A 16,137-nucleotide genomic window follows, 5' to 3' on the forward strand; every position below is an offset into this window, starting at 1 on the left:
AGGTTTGCGTTTTTTTGGACCATAATGTGGGGGCCCCTGGGATTTGTGGTAATGTGCAAAGGGCTATATCTGGGGCATCTTCCTGGGTCACTGATTTTACTAGCAGATCTTAGAAGACATACAGATACACTATGAAGAAATGTTTTAAATTTGTAAGAGTAGAGGGCTTCAAGTAGTGTCCACTTGCAATAGCCCTAGTATATATTTGCTCTCTCCTTGCTACTAGGAGTATGTTTGTGGTAATGTTTGAAACCCTCTGCTCTAGTGATCATATTCTCTGGGAGCAGAAGTAAGACCAGGGGTAATCCTGAAGGCTCCACACAAATTAAATGAAAATAAAAAAAAAAGAGGGGGGTATTTATTAGTTATAAATACTAACTTGGATAGGCTCTTTGGTTAAGAAAAGGCATCAACAGAAATGGTACCTAGACTATGAGCAGGACTTGGGCAGAGAACCCCATCTGGATGGTGCCTAGGGACCAGAGGAGGGTTTCATCATATTTGCTCCTGGCTTGATTCTGTGTTTGTTTGTTTGTTTCCCCTAGAAATTGGTCCACAATGTGCATAACCACATCACCAATGACAAGAGATTCAATGGGTCTGAAAGGTATGATCCTCTCGAGGGAAAAGAATCGTAACTACTTTGTAAGGAGAGGGGAGTAGAGGGCGCTGCTCCAGCATGACAGCGAGGCTAAGGCTTCGGTCTCACCACTGCCCCATGTAGCCTGTCTCAGGCCATGGAGGAATTTGCCACAAAGTTGGTTCGTGCTGGGAATCTGTCCGTCTAGCTTTTAAAAAGCCGACTGCCTTATTCACTGTCTTCTCTTGTGACAGCATCAAGTCCTCTTGGAATATTTCAGTAGTGAAGTTCCTTCTGGAAAAGCTCAGGCAGGAGCTGGTAACCAGCCCCCACAATTACACTGATAAGGAGCTGAAAGGTGAGAAAAACTGAGTTAACTCCCAACCTTTCTCCATCCCCTGCCCCTGGCCAGAGGAGAAGAGGCATAATGGAGCTGAGTTAGGTGGTTTTGAAAATAGTGGACTTGGTGAAATTGGTTTTGGCTGTTCTTCTCTCCTACAATATTCACAGGATTGTCCCTAATTGCCATTTATCCCCCTCCTCAGTGGGAAAAAAAAATGGGAGAAGGAAAGGGCTAGAATGCCATCATGCACGATGCTTATTCAGGGCCTGAATCTAGGGGGTTATGAAAAGGACGTCCGAATCCAGGCCTGCCTTTTGGTCCTCAGATACTATATCCTGGGTTTTCTACTTTCCTGGCTCTTCTGTTATTTGTCTGTAGCCTGAAGAAAATTTCTACTGAAAAAGTACTTGTTACCTGCTGTCAGCCGAGTAGAATGGGGGTAGGTTTGATGGCGGGTGAGTGAAGGGAGAGACGGGAGCACTGGAGTGGGCTTTTTCTAGCTGGAAGAGTTTGTGTTGGGATGGAGGGGGCAGAGGGAGCTCAGCCAGAGAGGAATGGACAAAGGCTGATGGGTATGGCCAGAAAGCCCTTCGTCTAAGTGGTGGTTCTCACCCATCCCATCCAGGAGTGTGAGAGCAAAAATAAGGGCTGAGGACCCTGCTTTTTGCTGCCTCCCTTCTCCCTCCCCACCAGGAGCCTGTGTAGCCTACTTCCTGACTAAGAGGCGTGAGTACCGCAACTCCCTGAACCCCTTTAAAGGCCTGAAGGAAAAAGAGGAGAAGAAACTTCGAAGTCGCAGATACCGGGTAGGTCTCTAGGCTTTCCTTTCAAGACGCTAAACTCTAAACCCTGGTAAACCACAGTGCGAAAGGGCCAGAGGACGTGGCATCGAGAACAGGGTAGATCTAGGAATGGAGGTGTGTGTGCGGGGGGAGCCAGTTCTAAGAACTGACTTGGGTTTTCTTGAGAACTTGGTTCTCTCAGGCACAGATTTTACCCAGCCTTCCTCCCACCCAAACCCTCTCCCCAAACCTAATACATAGGTTGTTGCTCTTTCTAATCTCTGTCCTGGGCTCCTCCCAAAGCTTTTCGCCAACCGATCCAGCATCATGAGGCATTTCGGCCCCGAGGACCAACGTCTGTGGAAGGATGTGACGGAGGAGCTGATGTCAGATGAAGAGGACAGTCTTAATGAGCCAGGGGTCTGGGTGGCCCGGCCTCCCCGTTTCCGGGCCCAGCGCCTCACACAGCTCTGCTACCACCTGGATGCCAACTCTAAGCATGGCACTAAAGCCAACCGTGTGTATGGGCCTCCCTCAGATCGCTTACCTTCCGCTGAGGCCCAGCTCCTTCCACCAGAACTGTACAATCCTAATTTCCAAGAAGAGGAGGATGAGGGAGGGGATGAGAATGGACCCATCTCCCCATCTTTTGATGCACCCCACAAAACCTGCTGTCCTGACTTGAACTCGTTCATTGAAATCAAGGTGGAAAAGGATGAGTGACAGGTATAACCAAGAATAACTCTGCCATCCGCCACTCTCCATGTCCCCGAAATGGGTGGCCACGGGGCTCCCCAGAATAACAAGATGTCTTCTGCAGCCTGTGAGAGCAAATCTGCCTCTCTTCTTAACACAGTCTCCACTGGAAGTGGAAGTTGACAGCTCTGGTGGGATAAACAGACTGATCTAGAAGGGGGGAAACTCTCCTCATCATGAAGGGCAAGCCAGAAAATGCTTATTCCTAAGCATAAACAGTGCCTCAGAGGAGCCCAGGATGAGAGGAGGAGGATGGGTCAAAGAAACAGGAGGCCTTCTTGACACACTCCCTGGTCTCTGAGTTGTTTTTTCTCCGGGTTTAGCTCAAAGCTCTGGGGAAGCAGCCCTGGTTTTACCTGCTTCCCCCTGACGCTGCTGGTCTTGCTCTGCAGTGGAAGCTGCACAGGACCAGACCGGGGTAATACTGCCACCTGGTGGACAGTGTCAGTCATGGGCTTGATTCAGCTAAGCAGAGCACAGTCTCCAACCCTATTTGGGAACTGGGATCTAGATAGAATAGCTGTTGTTTATTGAATTCTATACGGAAGCTTTTATTATCCCCATCTTACACATGAGGAAATTAAGACTTAAAGAGTTCCCCGTCCCACCAGCAGTTGCTTTTCCACCATGTGACCAAGCAGTATACATGGCTTTGTAGCTATTTCTTAGTCCTGTCAGCCAAGCTGAATTTTGAGGATGGGGTGTGTGTGTGTGTGTGTGTGTGTGTGTGTGTGTGTGTCTGCACACATGCGTACACAAGCATGCATTTAGAATGCACACACACGCTTGCACACAAAATGTGTGCACTAGGATGGACTGAGAAGTAAGCATGGCTCTCTGTTCATTCAGTCAGTCATACCACAGATTTTGATTGCTTACTAGGTGTCAGGTACCGTGCTAGGTGCTATGGACACACTGTTGATCAGGTGAGATGCTGATCAGAGGTTTCAGTGTCTAGTCAGGAAGCCAGGCATGTAAGTAGGCAATGAAATGAATTGTGAGAAAGGTGATGATGGGGGAGTGTAGGGTGCAGTGGCTGTATAGCACGGGGGTAGCTAACCAGCTCTGGTGGTCTGGAAAAGCTTCTCAAAAGTGTTTAAACTGATACCTGAAAGATGGGAAGGAGTTAACCATGAGGGAAAGGAAGGCAAAGAGAATGTTCCAAACCTAGGGACAAAAGTCCAGAGCAAGTACAAAAGTCCAGAGGCAAAAGAGCACAGACAAGGTGCAATTCTATTGCAGAACCGTTTGGGAAGAGGGGGAAGCTAAGAGAAAAGGCTGGAGGGGTAGAGAGACCCTGTTAAATATCTTAAAGGGTATAGACTTTACTTAGTTCAAGGCAGCGAGAAATCACTGACAGGTTTCAACCTGGGAGACAGGATGGTCAGTTTTGTGTTTTAGAAGAATCACTTGACCTCAGGGTGTGACATGGATGGGAGGGAGAAAGTCTCAGCAGGGAGACTTTTGCAGAGGTCCAGGGGAGAAAAGATGGGGGCCTGATAGCTTTAGCGGTGATAAGGCAAGGACAGATTTGAAAGATATTTTGGAAGCAGAATTGACAGAACTTGGTGATAGGACTTGGTTGGATTTGGGGTTAAGGGAGGAGGACATTAAGGTTGATGTTCAAGTTTCTGGCTTAAGTAGCTAAGTGGTTAGTAGTGCCATTTACTCAGGAAATGCTGGAGGAGCCAGTTTGGGGCAGCAGGGAAGGTGAGGTCAGTTTAGGATGTTGTGTGTCTTTGAGACAACCAAGTGGAGATGCTAGTTGTCAGCTGGATTTTGAAGTCCAAGAAAGTGTGGGCTAGAGATACAGACTAGGGAGTCATCTGTGTATACAGAGCCTAATTAAAGTTCTGGGGATGGAGAATAGGGCCTGTGGAGCTCCTGGCTCCAGTGCAGACTATGGAGTGGTTCCTCTAAGGCTGTGAGCACCACAGGAGCATACCTGAATGTGCACCCCTCCCCTTCACTGTGTCTGCTTCCTGTGCACTCCCTGAAAACACAGTGTTGATCCCAACTCTGCCCACTGATGTCACCACCAGCTCCTAGGTGGGCCTCCTTTAATGGCGTCTCGTCTCAACTTTTCATAAGATTTACTCTCCCATCCTAACCTGAAAGGAGCAAAGCTCCCAAATATTAGAGGATGTCAGTAACTGGAAGGAAGAATCCAGGTTCTCTTCCCTCATCTGGAGACAGGAAAGGAGGGAAAACCTTATGGTTGATTCTGAAGACATTGCTCACAGCAGGTTGTGGATGCAACCTGATCACTCCCCTCTGTTATTAATGCTTTCAGTCCTCCCCGCTTCTAGTCTGATGGTAAAATCTCCTCTGGATCAGAGAAAAGCTGTAGGCCTGACCAGGGAAACAGAGAGGCTAATTCTCAGGAGAGATGAGGTCAGGGAGGCAATGTGGCTAGGACAGAGAAGCCAAATAGTTTGTGCCAAATTAATTTCCCCAAAGATACTAACCTCCTTTCCTTCCCCACTCCCTAAGGCTACACTAGGATTATAAAAGGTGTTCAAAATGTTGAGATGAAAGTTATATGCATGATATGTTTGCATATAATTTTCATACTAATTTACTATCTAAATACAAAGGAGTCATTTTCCTTCCCTGTTCCCCTCCCAGCCCCCACCGCCCTCCACCTCGTGCCCCCGATGTGCTAGTCTGGCAAAATCAGTTGGCTGATATTTAATTAGCTATGTTCAGCTTCAGCCCCAGCTTCCTCTTATCCTTATTCCTGATCCTCCTAGTAATGGCCAAGATCAGCCTCTTTTCCTTTTTCACCTTGATCAGTTTCACTTGCTATCTCCTCTAAGTGACTATTTTTTTTTTCCTTTTAAGTTACTACTTGCTCTTTATCACCAGTCTCCTGTGGGCCAACCAAGGGGGAGGCGCAGGTGAGCCCTAAAATCAGGCCTCTATCCCCAGTTACCTGAAACATTTGCTAAAAAATCTCACTTCCCAACACCAGGGGGTGTCTATCTATCCCTCTATCTGTCCTACCCTGAAGGTAGAGTCAGCCTCAAGCCTTTTCCTCGCTCCTTTTACGTACATACTAAAGTTCCTTCCCTCCCGTTACAGAGCTTGCGGTTCAAAACGTTGTCTTTTTATTGCAGCATACCTGTTTCTCTCATTTCCTATGGACTTAACACAAATTTGTCTTTTTTTTTTTGGTCTATTCAGCACCACCCACGATCCCCTATGGTCCGTATGGCTCTCCTTTCTTTCCATACCTGTCTTCCACCACCTCTCTAAATGGGCTTCCTAGCCTTTCTGGGCTCTTTACTTACGCGTCTCTGAACCTCTCTATGTGTCTACTTTTCTTCTCTCTCCCTGGCTCACCACTTCTGTATCAGTCCCTCTTCCTCACTCCCACAGTCCCCACACTAGGAACAAAGTCACGGTGTTTGCGCAGAACATGCCTCGCATCGCCCAGTCCCGGACCGGGACATTCCACCGTGCCCCTCCGCGCATTCCAACTACAAACAAAGAGTTCCCCTCCCCATCCCCCATTTTTTCCTGTCCCAATTCTTGGGTGATGTGGTAGCAACTGCCCAAACTGCCCCTCGCCTTCCTTTCGCCTCCAGTCGGCGGATCTCCACCTCCGGGACAGTTAGCACCAGCAACCGCCACCCCCCGTCCCGGCGCATCAGAGATTCCTGCGCCGACAACCCCGTTCCTCTTGCAGTCTGCGCTCCGCCCCTCCAGGAAAGTAGATCCGGCCAGGCAGACAAAAGTTTGGGAGAGAAGTTGGGTCCGTGCTGAGTGTGAGAGAGAGGGGGGCGGGGGCCGGGGAGAGTGGGGCTGCTGGGCGAGTCGTCGCGTGAACAGATAGACCTGCGGACGGGACAGCTGCGGCCGTAGGCCCTCCTAGCCCCGCTTAACCCCTGATGCGCGGGGGGACGCAACACCTCTCGCCGGGGGATGCTGCGGGATTCTTGGCGCCGGGCATCCGGGCAGCCCGCTAAACCCGTGTGCCTATCCTGTGCCCCTTGGGGACCGGAGTCCGTCCGCAGGGAAAGAGAAGCGGCTGCCGAGACGCTGCAGGGTGCCAGGCGGGGAGGGGGCTGGAGGCCCCAGACCTGAGGGCATGGAGCGGTTAGGGGAGAAAGCCAGTCGCCTGCTGGAGAAGTTAAGACTCTCGGACTCCGGCAGCGCCAAGTTCGGCCGCAGAAAGGGTGAATCTAGCCGGTCTGGGTCTGATGGGACCCCCGGGCCGGGCAAGGGGCGCCTGAGTGGGTTGGGAGGACCTAGGAAATCAGGGCCCCGTGGAGCTACTGGGGGACCTGGGGATGAGCCATTGGAGCCAGCCCGGGAGCAAGGCCCCCTGGACACTGAGAGGAACCCGCGCGGCTCCTTTGAAGCGCTGCGCTACGAATGCTCCTATCCCGGGGGGCCGCCTCCTACCCGGGCCTTGCCTCTACCTCAGTCATTGCCCCCCGACTTTCGGCTGGAGACCACGGCCCCAGCCCTAAGCCCCCGCTCCAGTTTCGCCAGTAGCTCAGCCAGCGACGCGAGCAAGCCGTCCAGCCCCCGGGGCAGTCTGCTGCTGGACGGGGCGGGGGCTGGTGGAGCGGGAGGTAGCCGACCCTGCAGCAACCGTACCAGCGGCATCAGCATGGGTTACGACCAGCGCCACGGCAGTCCCCTGCCCGCCGGGCCCTGCCTATTTGGCCCACCCCTGGCTGGGGTTCCGGCGGGCTATTCCTCTGGAGGGGTGCCGTCTGCCTACCCCGAGCTCCACGCTGCGCTGGACCGACTGTGCGCTCATCGGCCCGCGGGGTTCGGCTGCCAGGAAAGCCGCCACTCGTACCCCCCGGCCCTGGGCAGCCCGGGAGCTCTAGCTGGGGCCGCAGTGGGAGCGGCAGGCCCTTTGGAGAGACGAGGGGCGCAACCCGGACGACACTCGGTGACCGGCTACGGGGACTGCGCCGCGGGCGCCCGATACCAGGATGAGTTAACAGCGTTGCTGCGCCTGACGGTGGGCTCAGGTGGGCGAGAAGCCGGCGCCCGCGGGGAACCATCGGGGGTCGAGCCATCGGGTCTCGAGGAGCCGCCCGGTGCTTTCGTTCCGGAGGCCGCCCGTGCCCGGATGCGGGAGCCGGAGTCCAGAGAGGACTATTTTGGTGAGTGAGAGAAGTGGTTAGGGACGGGAAAGGACTTGTCGCCGTATTCGTTCCCCACTGCCCCGACGGCCCAAACTGCCGACGCCGGGAGATCGGAGGCAGAGATGCGGAGCTAGGAAAGAGGAAAGAGGAATTTCCCCTTCCCACTGGGTTTCAAATGGACCACGAGCACCTTATTTCTGCTAAATTCAACCCCCTCGGTGATCTCGTGAGTTCCAGTTCCTCAAGCTTTAGAGCCTGGGTTTTTCGCGATAGGAGGCCTCGTAGGGAGGGGACCGACTTGGTTAGTGAGAGCATCCCCCATCTTGCTCCCCCCTCGGCGGCGGTGCCCCTGCAGGCTTCAGCGCGCCGCGCCCCCACCCGGGCCCAGGCTCCGCCCGCAGGAATTCGGGGAATGCGCGGGTGGGGGGGCGGGGCGGGCGAGCCGCGTGCGTGCCGGCTCCTGCCCGGGCGCTCCAGGTGCCCGCGGGCGGGGCCGACCGCGCGGCGCGGGGCGGAGGTGGGGTGCAGGGGGTGGGGGAGCTGCTTCCTAACACGCGCGGAGCTGTGACCGCGGTCGGGGAAATGGAGCCTGCGGGGGAAGGATGAAGCGCCCTGAGACAGAAAGCAGGGACCCTACTGCTGGCTGGCCCCAGCCTTGCTGGCTCGGTGCGTGCGTGGGTATTTAAGCCGAGGCCCGGTGGTGTCAGCTTCTATTTTCCCCATCCTCCGGAAGTCAGGGCAGAAACCTTGACCACCGGACAACATCACCCCTGGATGGTTGATGACCCTATATAATAGCTAGAAATAACCTGGCCTTCAGTTCTGGCCGTAACCTGCTCAGAATCAGGCACGAAGTACCCCCTTACTTCCTGCTGCTAGGGAAACCTGGTCGCTGCCTCTCTCCCCCACGGTTATTTCAAGAAGTATTAATTGATTATATATCTCAGCTGTGGGGGAGGTATTGGGGTCTTGAACAATCTCAGCCAAGACCCACGGGCACCACTTCGCTATATTAAAAAATACTCATCTGATTGTGAGAGGAAGTACAGAAAAAAGTGGAGGGCTCACCCTCAGGGTTGTGGGCCTCTTCAGTGTTCCGGACACCTTCTCACCTTTCTCACCATCCATGTTCCTGCCCTGGACCCCAAGCTCTAGAACTCTGGCTAGAAATGTAAATAGGGAGCGAAACCCAGCCTGGGAAGGAAGCCTGCCGGGGGAGGTTCAGAGGTAGCAGGGCTGCAGGCTGGAAGGGCCCTGCAGAGTTCAACTCCAACCTCCCCCCATTTCTCTCCCACCCTGCCCCCACCTGAGAGAGGAAAGTCCAGAGATGCTTTGGTCAAGGGAGATTAAGTGACAGGATCCTTTTAGGCCCTGAAGTGGCAGATGGGTGGAAAGAAGTCTCCTCAGCTAAGCCATCAGAACTGAAAGGAAGAAAGGAGCTCCAGAGAGTGCAGCGAAATGGCAGGAAGAATATGCTGGGTTAGAGGAGGTGAGGCGGTCATGCCTGAGCAGTTGGCTCTCATCTTCCCATAATGTCCAAAGCTTCCCAAAGAAATGGCTCTGACAGGGCCCCCTGGCTTGATGATCTTGGGACAGATCTTGCCTCCCCTGGGGAAGCCACATTTTGACCTGGGGGTGGGGGCTTCTTTCCTGGGGTCAGGTTGCAAAACCCCCAGCTTGACTGCACCCTCCTACTCCTGCCCCTAGTAGGGGCCCTCTTCCTTGGCTGCGGCCTTGCCCAGCTGCCAGAGGGTGGGAGCAGGGCAGGCCTGGACCCATCAGTCGCTGCAGCTGCTGCACGGGCTCCCAAGCCCCTGGGCAAAGACTGGGATGGGCCCCAACAGGCAAGGAGTGTGGCAGTGTGCCGAGGGGGGGAGGTGGGGCGGGGTGAGGCGGGCCCGTTGGGATCTGCTCCCCAAAGACAGGCCCTAGCCCTCACTCATGGGCCTGGAATTGAGGAGTGGAGGGAGGGAAGAACACACCCAGGAAAGGCGGGTGCCAGAGCCAGGTGTTATGTATTTTAGGGGGGATGGCGGGGAAGAGCAGTTCAGCTCTGTTTCTCCTAGGATAGAAGATGACAGGGAGACATTAGAGGTTCTGCCACCCTTCCCCTGCTTCCTCTGCAACCCTCAGTCCCTGGAACACACCCTGCATTCTCAGCAGCCACCTCCCCAGAGGAGTCACACTCACATGGTCCCCTCCACACAGGGCCCTCTGCTGAACCAGGTCGTTCTTTCCATCCTTGGAAACCTAGAGGTACGGGACACAGAAGCCATTTTATAGCCGAATAGCAGTTCATTTTACAGATGGGGAAACCGAGGCGCCAGAGAGGCTTTCGGAGCCTGGCCTGCTTTCTCTAGGAAGTTTTTTACACCTGCTGCGGGGCCCTTATGGATAGTCTCTAACTGCCCCACACAGTGCAACAGAGGTCGTACCTGAGGTCCAGGGACCATATCTTTGCCTTTCTCCAACTTTCCACTGTATTGGGCACGGTATTTTCTTCTGGGCACTAAATAGATGTTGAGGAAATATCTGTTGAGTAATCAGTAAACAAGAATAAGTCTGCCCAGCGAAGACCTCGCTTCATCCCATTTATTCTCTCTTCCCAGAAGGGAACCCACCAAAAGGAGGCTGGGACTGGTGGTCCTCTACCATCAGGAAAGATGGGGGGGATGCCTGGCTTTGAGCTGCGGGAGTGGGGTGTGATGCTGACAACCCCTTCTCTCCTCTTAGGCACCTGTATCAAGTGCAACAAAGGCATCTATGGGCAGAGCAACGCCTGCCAGGCCCTGGACAGCCTCTACCACACCCAGTGCTTTGTCTGCTGCTCCTGTGGTGAGTGCAGCCCCCAGACCTTCTGGACCAGGGCCTGAGGCCTTGAGCACTCCCTGCGTGCACGTACACACTCACTAGTGCCTAGGGAAAGCAGGACTTGTATCTCTTCCTTTGCTGGTCTGGTCCACACTTTCTCTCTTGCTTCCCTTCTCTGTGCTCTACCTGACTCTCCCGCCCCCATGTTGCAGTCAGCCCTCCCTCTGTTCAACCTCTTTCCTCTACTCTGTTCCTCCCTCTTTCTTCTGCCTTCCTGCTTGCCCAGCCTGGACTCCCTCCCAACCCTCTGGCCTCTCCTTGGTGGGGTTTGGTCCTGGGCAGCCGAGTTGCCTGGGGCGACAGTGAAAGACTGGAATGTGGGAAGGGCGGGCTGGGCTGGGGGAGTGGGGAGCCGTGGGGGGCGGAGAGGGGGGTTTTCTCTTGGCTGGTCAGAGTTCAGCCACCTCGCTGGAGTGCAGGCCACCGGGCCATGCCAAGCTGATGACATCACGCTCCAGGAATGCCCGCCGCTGCTGCTGTTAGCTCAGGAGGCCCGCCTGGAGGGGAGGTGCTCCCAGCGGCCTCAACTCCCCAGCCCTTCCCTCACCTCCCTTATTACCTCCCCCCCCCGCCCCCACACTGCTTACCCACTCTGATTCTTTGCTGAACCTTTAATCTCCTATCTCTGCCTGTCTGACTCCAGCACTCAGCTTTTCTCTTCCTGCCACTCCCAGCCTCTGCCTGGCTCCTTTTAGATTTGTCTGTCTGTTTGTCCTGTTTATAGGGTCCCTTCTGGGAATGTCTCTTTCCCTCTGTCTACTCCCTTGTGTCTCATAAGTTTCCAAGTCAGCTTTTCGAAACCACTGGGTAGAGATGGAAGCGGAGATTTTGATGAGAAGAGGGCAGGGGTGGGAAAGCTGCCCATTCTCTGCCGTGGTCTCATTCCTCCTCATCCCTGATAACTTAGACACCCTAGAGCAGTTCGTGGGTGTTGGTTTCATGGAGAACGATCCCGCCTTGTCCACTTACAGAAGATCCTGGGCTGCTTCTGACCCTGGAGACTCTGCTTCCCTCTAAGCTTGGGGAAGCAGCCTAGTAGCAAGAAAGGGGACTGACTTTGCTCCCTAAGTGCTTTGTCCCTAGCAGTAGTACCAGTATGTCCTGACCTCTGCAGAGCTATCCCTGGGAGACAGACAGGCCTAGGAGAACAGGATAGCTGTGCTCAGGCAAAGAGGCTTCTAGGTTGAAAGGTCCCAGAAGGCGAAGCCCAGGACAGTATGATTGTCTCTATGCACATTGCGCTGCGCCTTGTTCAGAACTTCTTAACCTTGTCCTCCAGCCTGTGGTTGGCTTTGCTTTCTCAGAGGGCTCCCCGAGTGTGGGCACTGCAGAGGAAGGCACTGGTTAACAGCAGGGTCACAGAAAACTGTAGAGGAGACAGGAGCCCGAGGAGCAGAAGCAGAGGACAGAGAACTTGGCAGGAGTGAGACCAAAGCAAATTGGAATTGCATCAGAGCGAGTGTTTGTGTGGGGAGGTGGGACAGACAGCAGTAAGGAGGGCAAGCACTAAAGTCCAGATTTGAACGCCTCATGCAACACTGGGGAGCAGTGACCCCGGGGCAGGGACGCCCAGGGCCTGGACCCTGGGAGAGGCTCCAGCCCCTTCTCTGCTGTTTCTAGGGCGAACTTTGCGTTGCAAGGCTTTCTACAGCGTCAACGGCTCTGTGTACTGTGAGGAAGATTATCTGGTGAGTGAGGGGACCCCTGGGCCGGAATTGGCTCCCACCCCTTTCTTGGTGGCCCATCAGGGTTCTGCCCATCAGGTCATTTTCTGCCCATAACATCCTCCGTTGGTCTGCTCAGTTTTCAGGGTTTCAGGAGGCAGCTGAGAAATGCTGTGTTTGTGGTCACTTGATTTTGGAGAAGGTAAGCAACGTGTCTTCAGCTGAGACTGTGAGGCTGCAGGGCCGAGGGGTAGAATCAGGAGCTAAATGGATACTGAGAAAAGGTGCGGGGAGGAAACCTGCTGGCAGTCACTTGCATCCCATTCCTTCCCAGAACCACTGTTTACAGTGGATTCTCTCTGCCTATGGGATCAAGTCTGGACTCCTCAGCCTGCCACCCCCAGGCTTCTGTGATGTGGCCCCTCCCTAACTCTGCAGGCACAGCCAGGCCCTCTGCCTGCGCTAGGAGTGTGGGGTCCTGAGTCTTAATCCCCTTTCTGCTACTGCCTGGGATCAGCTAGAACTCAGTTTTCTTTCCTATAAGAGGGATTGGGTTGGATCAGTGGTTCACAACCCTGGCAGCCTAGCAAATCACCTGAGAAGAAGTAAAGGAAATACCTATGCGAGGTCATCACCAGAGACTGTGATGAATACACAGGTGGTGGGACCCAGGCATTGATGGCTTTAAAACTTCCCTGAGTGACCCTAATATGCAGCCAAGGCTGAGAAACACTGGTCTGGATGCTCCCTAAGACCTTTTTCAGGGTTTCCGCCTCCATTTTAAGACTCCTTGGTCCTCCCGGATTACATAGCCTTGTTCTGGGAGGTTCGCAGTGGTCGGATGAGGTTAGTGGGAGCAGCAGGGAGCGTCATCGTCAGTCGCTAGAGAGCAGAGACTGATTCTCCTCCGGCCCGTGAGCCAGATCCTCCAGGCGATGGGGAAGTCCTATCACCCAGGCTGCTTCCGATGCATCGTTTGCAACAAGTGCCTGGACGGCATCCCGTTCACCGTGGACTTCTCCAACCAGGTGTACTGTGTCACCGATTACCACAAGTGAGTCCACTCCTGGGGCTGTGGTGTGGAACTGGGCTCAGGGATTCCCCAACCTCAGCTCATCTCTGTCCTCTCTCTTTCAGAAATTATGCTCCGAAGTGTGCGGCCTGTGGCCAACCCATCCTCCCCTCAGAGGTCAGTATGTCTTGAGTTCTCCTGCAGGGCAGCCAGTGCTGCTGGATCTGGGGAGGGGCTGGGGACATGCTGCCTGGCCTCCCATGGGAGGCGGTGGTGCTGAGGAATGTACTCCGCGAAGATTCCCGTGTGACTCTGCTCTCGGGGTCACCACTCTGACCCCAACATCCGGGCCTGGGCTTGTCTGACAGCCGCACTGGGCTCAGGCTCCATCTCTTTTCGCCCAGTCCAGAGAAGGAGACTTTCTTTGAGGTCAGGGTCACCAGCTCCCAGATGTAGGGGCTGGCAAAAGGTGGGAAGAACCCTCAGGGCTGGTAGGAAGGGGTCAGAAATGATTTATGCTGTGTGTGCCGAGGGAGGGAAGCCAGAAGCTCGTGAGGAACCAGACCCCACTGGGTCTTTGCCTACTTTATTTGTGCCACCTGCCCCTTTCCCTTCCCTCCGCTTCCCTCACAGCTCGAGGGTAGGTAAGGCCTGAGTCCCTGAACAGAGGCCTACGTCCTCCTGGAGGTGGCCAAGGAAGGGGAGGGAGGAGGTCCCGGCAGGGTTTGCTGGGGCCATCTCAAAGCTACGGAGGATGGCAGAGGGGCTCTGGAGGCCTCCGTATGATCTTCCCATGGGAGTGGGGGTGTCTAGGGGAGAGGGTAGAGTTGGGGTGTCATGCTGCTCTCACACCCAAGGGGTGTGTGTTATTTCAGGGCTGTGAGGACATTGTGAGGGTGATATCCATGGACCGAGATTATCACTTTGAGTGCTACCACTGCGAGGTGAGTGCTGGGGACCGGGCTCCCAAAGGAGAATTGAATGGGGCTGGTGGGGGTGGTGATGTCCTAGACTGGTCGGAGTCTGTAGGAGAGGTGCAGGGCCCGGGAAACCAGGAAAGTGCTCTGACCCATCTCCAGTCTCTTTCTGGTCCATCCGGGCCTGGTTGTTTAGTCCTTTCTAAATCTGGCTTCCCCAGAGGCAAGACTCCTAAAACTAGGGGCTCCTGGTAACCGCTGGAAATGGGAGCCCGTCTCCTTATTTCTGCTGTAGCAGCGACACCTGGTGTCCAGCTGAGGCATTTTCTCTTCTAGGAGTCCATCCCCTCCAACCCCACCCCCTTTCTTCCAGTTATTAGGAGTCTAGTGTTGAGCAGAGCCGACTCCAAGATGTACTGAGGTGCCCAGGCCGAGGTGAACTAGGTGTCCTTCTTCCCTAGGACTGCCGGATGCAGCTGAGTGATGAGGAAGGCTGCTGCTGCTTCCCTCTGGACGGGCACTTGCTCTGCCACGGCTGTCACATGCAGCGGCTCAGTGCCCGACAGCCCCCTGCCAACTATATCTGAGATGCGTTCACCGCTGCTGCCATCACCACCGTTGACAGATTTCTCTGGCCAGTGGGCCCCTCTGGGGCCAGTCGAGGCAAGGAACGCTCTCTTTAGGCCTGGCAGAAGAGTCCTCTGGGGGGCCCCAAGGGCCAGAGACCCAAAGATCAAGACATTCCAAGTGGACTTGGAGGAGGAGCCCTCCAGTGCCATGGTGGGGGTGACCGGCCCTCCTTCCACACGTGCAGGCCATGCTGTAGCATGTAACCTGGGCACACGCAGGCGGATTCTAATCTCTATCTTCAGTATGCATTTCTGTACGAGTCAGGCAGTGTTCAGGTTCTGGGTTTGAGGAAGCGCGGTTAGCATGGGAGCTCCTCACTCTGTTGTGCTCACACGTGGGATCAGATGTGGGGCAGACAGTCTCCGACTACAGTGTCTTATCGCTGTATCTGGATGAAGAGGTGGAAACTCCAGACCTTATAAATGAGTTATTTCTTGGCCTCCTGTCTGTGGACTAGGAGAGCCGCTCACCCTTCTGCTGGGAATGGGAACCGACTCTGGGTGGGCCTGCTGCCTGTATTGCCTGTTTCTCAGGGACACGTGTGGGCCTGGGGAGGCTAGGTGGCTGCCTGTCCGTGGTTCCTCTTCTCCTCGGCTGGGGGAGGTAATGAGTGGGCCTCTGGGTGTGGAGTTGCTGAGTGAGATGTCTAGGAAGCTTCTAGCCACTCTCCCTGCACACCCCTCCAGAGTGTGCTCACACACACACACACACACACACACACACACTCTCTCTCTCTCTCTCTTCTCAGGTCACTCTTTCACTTGTTTCATTAGTAGTAGCTCAGCCTTCCAGACCTGCTGCCTCTCACAGGGAACCAGGATGACATCCTCTGCGGCTCCCAAGCTGAGGTTCCAGGAGCAAGAGGAGCAAACCTCTTTCGCTTGGTTCTAGTCAGTTTGGCTAGATCTCTGGAAACCAATTCACTGAAAACTTGTTTGCTTAAAGTTCACTTAATGACAAGTTTGCCAAAAGCTCAATTCCCTTTGGGGTATTTTTATAGCCATTTAATCGCTCTATTCTTTTTTGTCACGGTTTGGGTATTTCAAGGATTTATATCTATTCATCCAAGAGTACTCCTGAGTTATTATTAGAAGCATAAATTTATCAAATTTGCAGCACTTTGTAAATGATGAGGTTGCTTCCTACCTTTATGGATTTCTTTTTCTGTGCTACCCACTTCTCAAACACTTTTTTTTTTTTAAAGTTTAAAGTTTCTAGCAATAAATATAATTGGTGCAGACATTTTGTGTATCTTCTTTTCGTGTTTCTTGATCCAATATTCTTTTCCAAATCAGATGCCTTAAAAAAATGTAACAGAGCTCAATATGATCTTGATCCCATGGTCTAGCTTCTACTCTCCTGCTGTTAAAAGGCCAATATATTCTAAACAAATAAACAGGCATGTGGCATATTCAGTTGAGTAGCAAAGGTCGTACAGACAACAATAAAAAGTGAAAGGGTGAATCTGTTA

The 16,137-nt window shown here is 53.8% G+C and overlaps 2 protein-coding genes across 3 annotated transcripts in view; both read left to right on the forward strand.

Moving 5' to 3' along the window:
* C6H14orf93 (chromosome 6 C14orf93 homolog) overlaps positions 1–2,747 on the forward strand; it is a 19,258-nt gene extending 16,511 nt beyond the window's left edge. The window contains exons 4-7 of the mRNA XM_010954716.3: positions 546–607; positions 835–938; positions 1,617–1,729; positions 2,009–2,747. Of these exons, the coding sequence (XP_010953018.1) occupies positions 546–607; positions 835–938; positions 1,617–1,729; positions 2,009–2,428 (699 nt within the window). The 3' untranslated portion in view covers positions 2,429–2,747. The remainder of the gene's footprint in view (positions 1–545; positions 608–834; positions 939–1,616; positions 1,730–2,008) is intronic.
* A 3,450-nt stretch (positions 2,748–6,197) lies between these two features.
* Positions 6,198–15,908, forward strand: AJUBA (ajuba LIM protein). Of its 2 annotated transcripts, none has more exons than XM_010954713.3 (8): positions 6,198–7,590; positions 10,306–10,407; positions 12,064–12,131; positions 12,247–12,309; positions 13,031–13,161; positions 13,245–13,296; positions 13,995–14,063; positions 14,498–15,908. In XM_010954713.3, the coding sequence occupies exons 1-8, from the start codon at positions 6,555–6,557 to the stop codon at positions 14,621–14,623; spliced, it is 1,647 nt and encodes a 548-aa protein (XP_010953015.2). In that variant the 5' UTR covers positions 6,198–6,554; the 3' UTR covers positions 14,624–15,908. The 2 variants fall into 2 exon arrangements, with proteins under 2 accessions (XP_010953015.2, XP_010953016.1); XM_010954714.3 differs by lacking the exon at positions 6,198–7,590 and adding an exon at positions 8,092–8,238.
* Positions 15,909–16,137: the final 229 nt, after the last annotated feature.

Source organism: Camelus bactrianus, chromosome 6, assembly GCF_048773025.1.
Source record: "Camelus bactrianus isolate YW-2024 breed Bactrian camel chromosome 6, ASM4877302v1, whole genome shotgun sequence".
NCBI lineage: Eukaryota > Metazoa > Chordata > Mammalia > Artiodactyla > Camelidae > Camelus > Camelus bactrianus.